General features: G+C 40.0%; 1 protein-coding gene across 3 annotated transcripts in view; it reads right to left on the reverse strand.

Moving 5' to 3' along the window:
* The window catches only part of CEP126 (centrosomal protein 126), a 54,175-nt gene that overhangs the window by 32,625 nt on the left and 14,074 nt on the right, over positions 1 to 7,476 (reverse strand). For 2 of the 3 annotated variants that reach the window (XM_025214685.1, XM_025214683.1), the window contains exons 4-6: positions 7,202 to 7,307; positions 4,823 to 5,015; positions 3,099 to 3,221 (exon numbers count right to left, since the gene is read on the reverse strand). In XM_025214685.1, coding sequence (XP_025070470.1) covers positions 3,099 to 3,221; positions 4,823 to 5,015; positions 7,202 to 7,307 — 422 coding nt within the window. The remainder of the gene's footprint in view (positions 1 to 3,098; positions 3,222 to 4,822; positions 5,016 to 7,201; positions 7,308 to 7,476) is intronic. The other variant, XM_014524334.2, reaches the window with a different exon arrangement.

The following is a 7,476-nucleotide window of genomic DNA, read 5'->3' on the forward strand; positions in this document are numbered from 1 at the left end:
CTGGGCGTCAGTTGTCAGTTGCCCCATCTGGCTCAGCAGGGGTCCAATGTTGCCTCTGCTTTTCCTCCGGCTCCCCACATATCTGAAAAAGGACTTTTTATTGTCCTTGATGCTCAAAGCTAGTTGGAGTTCAGTTGCAGCCTTGGCTTTCCTGGTCTGCTCCCTACAGGACCGGACCAGTGCAGAATAATCCTCCTTGGTGGTGACTCCCATCCTCCACCCTTTGTAGGCCTTTCTTTTTAGCCTCAGGAGGTCTGCTAGGTCCCTGGAGAGCCAGGGGGGCTGCTGTGCCCTCTTGCTGCCTTTCCTCCGAGATGGAATAGACTTAGTTTGTGCATTGAGGATCGCTCCCTTGAGGAGCAACCACTCCTCTTGAACTCCCCTCTCCCTGTGGTCACGGTCCCTTAGGGCCTCACTGACAAGCCTCCTGAGCTTGTCAAAGTCGGCTTTCCTGAAGTCAAAGACTTGCGCCTTGCTGACCGACTTGCCAGCTTTTCGGCGGATGGTGAAGGTGATCAGCTCGTGGTCGCTGTCACCCAGCTTCCCATCGATCACTAGGTCGCCGACTAGGTCGGCTATCCCTTAAGATGTTGATGTCGGCCATGCCCGCTACAGGGCCGGGAAGTCCGGGTGAGGGTGATCCCCTGCATTCCAATTTAGTTATTGGAATGCCTAATTTGCTAGATCCAGTAGACTAATCCAGATTTTGCCTGTAGCTCCCTCGTCTACTTTGTCACTTCCTCTTCCTTTGTTCCCAGTCCCTTGGGGTTTCTGGGAGTTGAAGTCCAAAGTACAGTAAGCACAGTTCTGTAGGACTGCTGTCATTACACACTCCATCAGCTATCATTTTTCTTACTTTCTCTTTCTCTAAATCTTGATTATTAATGATAGGACATATTTTTTTTGTTGGTGTGTGAGGTGTGGGGTGTGTGGTGAAATCAATGTTTATTAACATTCACCAATAAAAAATGAATCCTGTGAAGCCTAATTATGATATAACTAGCCTTTGGACCAGCGAGTTCCTAAAAATGATGCTTCCTTTAAAAAGCAACATCCCTTTGATGAAGGCACGGACCTGGGAGAGTAGACATGTGCTTTCCAGTCGCTGCTACAATCGGTATTTTGTGCACACTGGGCACCTTCAAGAAAAGAGGTCCTATCCAGAATACCTAATACTTATATTTCTCTTAACTCCCTACTTCAACGTCAGACAAAGCAGAGGTCTGAGTGCTGATTTCCCATGTACCAGGTGATCATCTTGATCACAGAGTATTGGGGAGAAGACTCCCAACTTCTCTCTTGTTTTGTGAATGGTACCTGAATTCCATTGTGAAACTAGCTTTTTTCCAAATTTAATTTTGTTAAAAATTCCCCCAAATGAAATTAAATATTGTGTTTTAATTAGAAGACATTTTCCACTTTCAAGATTTTAAAAAATATTTTGCCAAAAAAGCAGAAACATTTTTTTGGATCAAAAATTTAAAAAAAAAATGTGTTTGGTTTTGGCCAAACAATCAAACAATTGTCTTCTGATAAAGCTCTACTATTTTTTAGGTCACGTTCTTAGACAGAGCTAAAACATTTTAACTGAAATTCTTAAAAAAGTTAGGAGCGAGACAGCCATCAGTCATGGAAAAATTCAAGTCAAAGTTAAAATTTGGGAAAGTTAAAAGAAATTCAGGATAGATTTTTATGATAAAAAGTGTTAAGCAACCTTAGCTATCAACTCTACTTTTCAAATATCTAGATGGAGAAAGAAAAGAGAGGTCCTCTGTTTATGAGTGAAAGTTATCTTTACAAGTTTCTCCAAGATACAACATATTTAATGAAGGTTTTTGAAAGACTGCATTTCATTTTACGGTGCAAACACAAAAATTGTTGCAAGAGGCAAAACTAAACATAGATAAATTTCTGTAATGTTATAATCGTGAGAAATGACAGAAAGGTCATTGCAAAATGAAGGCTTAATACTGAAACTATACCTATCTTTAAAGATAGGACACAGAGAACAAACAGTGAATCTGATTGTAGGGACCACATAGAACTTTACTGCCCTATATGAAAGAAAAGAATTTTAGGAATTTTTATAATCCTGTTGGGCCTGTAAAAACTGAAACAAAGGGAGGCAAATAAAAGGATTTTCAATGGTTGGTGAGACAAGCCCTTGATGTTTGCCTTCAGCTTTGTAGAAGCAACTGTTGGATGCAATGACTTTGACTGATCTGAGGAAGACATAGTAACAAGCTTATTAAAGGCCGTTTATAGAAGTTTTATACACAGTATTATTAGATATGGTTTCTTAATGCTTTACTGTCATGTCAATAAATTTGAGAGCTACAATTCATTAAGAGATCAGTATAATCACAGTAACAACTGCCAGAATTTGGGCTGCAAAACAATGACACTAATTTTTCTGCCGACTTTGTCTGAATAGAGTCCCTAAAATACACAATTCTAGAAAGAAACCCCACAAAAATATTGTAAACAATTTCAAATTGCAAATATTTGCCCATTTCACAGAGAAGAATACCAGCGGCCCCTAGTGGTAATAATCAAATACATTCTAGAAGAAGAAAGCTAGATTATTTATAGGCCCAAAGGTGTTTTAAAAAGTGATACTAGTGATACAATGCAAGACTTTATACCATATCTGTACAATATGTTCTGCTATACATTATATTTTTAATGTGTATATATGTCACTTAAGGATGTTCTCATGAAAATCCATTAAAGGGAACTGGATTTTTTTTTTACAAAGTGCAGCACAATATTATTTTCTTACTATGATACATTTAACATTATATTGCTTAGACTTTTATGTTTTAAAATTAAAAGTGTTATAGAAAATGATTTTGTATTTTAAAAGAAATTTTACTAGCTCACATCATCATCATTATCTAGGGCAATGGGGGGCAACCTTTTTAGCAAGCATGCCACAAATTAGCCCCTCACACTCCCAGGAACTGCTGCTCTGCTTTCTGCTTCCTACTCTGTTTCCTAATCCTGCATGATCTCCTGCTCTGCTTTCTGCCCTGTGCTCCCTGCTGCTCACATTTCTGCTTCCTACTCTATCTGCTGCTGTGCTGCCTTTCCCTTACCTGATCTGCCACAGGCCACACACAGAGGTTGCCCTTGCCACTTGTGCCACAGTTTAGCCACCTCTGACTCAGGGAATGTATCAGTGTATCCACATTGTTACAGCATCTACTGCAAGGAGAACACTAAAAAAAAGTAATTCCAATTAAAGAGATTATTTTCCTCATATAGAATGTTCTCAAACCTCTGCTGAACACCTGTGTGAGCGCTATAAAGCTAGAACTGTGTTTTTCTGAGCATCAGTGTCAGAGACTTCAAAATATATTTGGCTGTACAAATATATTTGAAGTCTACTTCAAAAGTCACCTGTGCAGATCTATCAAGGGGCAACATACATGCTAATACACTTGGCACTGACTAGTGGATATGCTGGAGGGTAGGGCTAGGATTCAGAGAGACCTTGACAAATTGGAGGACTGGACCAAAAGAAATCTCAAGAGGTTTAATAAGGACAAGTGCCAAGTCCTGTACTTGGGATGGAACAATCCCAGGCACCAGTACAGGCTGGGGACCGACTGGCTAAGCAGCAGCTCTGCAGAAAAGGACAATAAGCTGAATATGAGCCAACAGTGTGCCTTTGTTGCGAAGAAGACTAACGGTATAGTGGATTGCACTAATAGGATCACTGCCCGCAAATTGAAGGAAGTGATTTTTTCCCTCTATTCTGCACTGGTGAGGCCACATCTGGAGTACTGTGTTCAGTTTTGGGCCCCTCACTACAGAAAGGATATGGACAAATTGGACAGAGTCTAGCAGAGGGCAATGAAAATGGATAAGGGGCTGTGGCACATGACTTCTGAGGAAAGGATGAGGGATCTGGGCTTACTTAGTTTGGCAAAGAGAAGACTGAGGGAGGATTTAATAGCAACCTTCAATTACCTGATGGGTGGTTCCAAAGAGGATGGAGTTAGACTGTTCTCAGTGGTGGCAGATAATAAAGAAGTAGCAATGGTTTCAAGTTGCAGCAAGGAAAGTTTAGGTTAGATATCAGGAAGAGCTTTCTCATTAGGAAGCATTGGAACAGGTTACCCAGAGAGGTGGTAGAATCTCCATCCTAACGGTTTTTAGGACCTAGCTAGACAAAGCCTTGAGTGGGATGATATAGTTGGGGATGGTCCTGCTTTGGACTAGATGACCTTCTTAGGCCCCTTGCAACCTTAATTTTCTATGATTCTTTGAAACCAAAATGTGTGGTAACATTTTAGCAAAGAGCTACAAGTAATAAGTGGAAGAGTCATGGTCCTGGTCAAGGGCCATATTAGCCTAGGACACCAGAGGAAATACACTGCTTTCAAAGACAACATATATGAGCCCAAAGCAAGCAGACCATTATTAGTAGATGTTTAGGATTGTAAATCCAAAAAAAGCTTCTACAAATTCCAAGAAACCAAAAAGAGGACACAAAATGCTATTATGTATCATACAAAGTCTTGGGACTTCAAGTCAATACCTACAATCTTCATAGCTGTTTTTAAATAAATAAGAACTCGTATAATTTTTTTTTGGAATACAAAGAAGACCTTAGGTATGAACTATAGCATAAGTATAGTGTTTTAATAACACACTGGTTTGAACTGCGTCACTTAGTGAGTCTTGGACACTGCAGGTGCCGACATCAGTCAGAGGATCTAAGTATAGTAATAGCTACCTCTTGGGCTTTTCATTTTTATTAAACTTAAGACACTTCAGAAACATTATTTAGAAACTACATATTAAAACATCATACCTCCAAGTTGCTGAGATGCTGCTCTTCAAGGAATTGTTGCATTTCTTCCAGATTTTGCTGGAAGAAAAGTTGGTTACTATCTGGATTTGTTGTACTGTTTTCCTGTTTTGCTTTATCACTGCTAACCCATGCCGAGGTCTGTTTCTGATGCAAATAATCATTTCTAGATGAAACTGAGGGAGAGTCTGTTGTTCTTGAGGTAGAAAAAAAATACAATTCTTATTTTTTGCATGATTTATAAGTATTTTTGAGCAACTATGCATTTTCAAATATGTTTATTTTTTAAAATAAAAATATGCAGATATCAGAGCAAAAATGTAATACCTGGCAAATAAAGTCAGGGGTTAAAGTATATGTTCTACAATTAAATAATCAGATTGTTCTTTCCAAAGGGCCCCTGCTTTATCCCCTGCACAGGCTGGACCTACATAGGGGATAAGTCAAGGTTCAGGGCTCCCCAGGGGAATGCTAGGACTAACTGTCATAAATTGCTAGAAGACCACTTTAAATTAGACAAAAGAAAAAACTTTACAACTTGAGTGTCCAGGGTCTGAAACAGACACCCCCAAAAGTGGTACAAATCACCTAGTTTGGATATCTTAAAAAATGCCTGGATGCTCACCTTACTGGGGTCATCTGACCCCAGCAGTCCTTCCTATCCAAGTGCAGGGGAGGCAGACCTGATGATCTCAAGAGGTTCCTTCCAGCCCCTAACATCTATGAATTTATATAGTGAAGACTGTAGGACCCTGATACAATTTTTGCAAATTCTGAAAGATGAATAATGAATTAAGGAAGGAGTACAGGAAGTTTTTAAGAAAGTTGACTTCTGCCTGGAGAATTGCGGATTCTATCCCTGTTTGCCATACAGTTTCTCTGTGATGTTAATCAAGTCACCTCAAAAAAGCTTTGTGAAAATAAATTTATGACATAACTAAAGAGTATAAGAATGAGAGTCTTTGCAGAAGCCTATGAAAAATTAATAATGCTATCTTCAGAGCACTTAGACAACAAATAGTAAATAAGTCATGGAGCCACGCTGAACAACAAAGAAACAACAAAATACAGAATAGTTGCTCAAGAAGTGAATATTGTCCAATCTGTGGACTGGAGGAGGCATGGCTTTGTGCAAAAAACAAACACATGAACTTATCATTAAAAACTGCATCACAATCCACCTAAAAGAGAAGCAGTAAAGTATCTGGTTAGAATTTACTATTAAATAAGTAGAGGGCTGAGTGGTCTAGAGAACTATGGCACTGGGACAGATTAGAACAACCTGGAGGGTAGGGATAGGATTCAGAGTGACCTAGAAAAATTGGAGAATTGGGCCAAAAGAAATCTGCAAAGTCTTGGATTTAGGACAAAAGAATCCCACGCACTGCTAAAGGCTTGGGACCAACTGGTTAAGCAGCAGCTCTGTAGAAAAGGACCTTGGGGTTACAGTGGACAATAAGCTTGATATGAGTCAGCAGTGTGCCTTTGTTGCCAAGAAGGCTAACAGCATACTGGATTGCATTAGTAGGAACATTGCCAGCAGATGGATGGAGGCAATTATTCTGCAATATTCTGCTCGGGCGAGGCCACATCTGGAGTACTGCATCCAGTTTTGGGCGCCCCACTACAGAAAGGATGTGGACAACTTGGAGAAAGTCCAGCAAAGGACAACAAAAATGGTTCGGAGGCTGGGGCACATGACTTCTGAGGAGAGGCTGAGGGAACTAAGTCTGTAGAAGAATAGACTGAGGGGGGATTTAATAGCAACTTTCAACTATCTGATCGGTGGTTTCAAAGAGGATGGAGTTAGACTGCTCTCAGTGGTGGCAGATGACAGAAAAAGTAGCAATGGTCTTAAGCTGCAGCAAGGGAAGTTTAGGTTGGATATTAGGAAAAACTGTCTCACTAGGAAGGTGGTGAAGCACTGGAACAAATTACCTAGAGAGGTGGCGGAATCTCCATCCTTGGATATTTTTAAGGACCAGCTCAACAAAACCCTGGCTGGAGTGATCTAGTTGGAGATGGTCCTGCTTTGAGCAGGGGGTTGGACTAGACCTCCTGAGGTCCCTTCTGACCCTAATTTTCTATGATGTTATGATTTTAACCTGGAGGATATTCTCATTTACGGTAGCATTGAGCGAGCCTCAGGCTTCACCAGGGTTAGGGAAGTGGAAAGGTTAGTCTCCTCTTCTCTGCTTTGTGCTAAATGCACTGCAAAAATGAATTTGGGGAAAAATGCATTTTACATTTTGTAAAACTGTACTATTGGGCACTAGATAAAGTTCCACAATTAAAAAAAGGAGTATTGAACCATTTGCTGTTTTTTGTATGTATCAAACAACTCTAAACAATTTAATCAAAAGAACAAACATAAATGCTTACCTGCAGTTAGTCTTTTCCCTATTAGGCAAGTAAAATCCTGATGTTAAAACTGATCCTTTAATTTGTTCCAGGGCTTCCTCTAATTGAGGAACTGGTTTTCTCTTCACTAGGTAGATTAAAGGAAAATACATCATGTTTTGTAAAATTCTTTGTAGAATTGTGCCAAAAATGCTTTGGGCAACATTTTCAAACTCCGATAACTTTAAATCAGATTGTTGTTTGTCCTTCGCAAGCAAAGATGATGACCGAGTCCAGCGGGGCGGGGTGGGGCGGGG

The sequence above is a fragment of the Alligator sinensis genome, unplaced genomic scaffold (genome assembly GCF_000455745.1).
Source record: "Alligator sinensis unplaced genomic scaffold, ASM45574v1 scaffold40_1, whole genome shotgun sequence".
Taxonomy (NCBI): domain Eukaryota; kingdom Metazoa; phylum Chordata; order Crocodylia; family Alligatoridae; genus Alligator; species Alligator sinensis.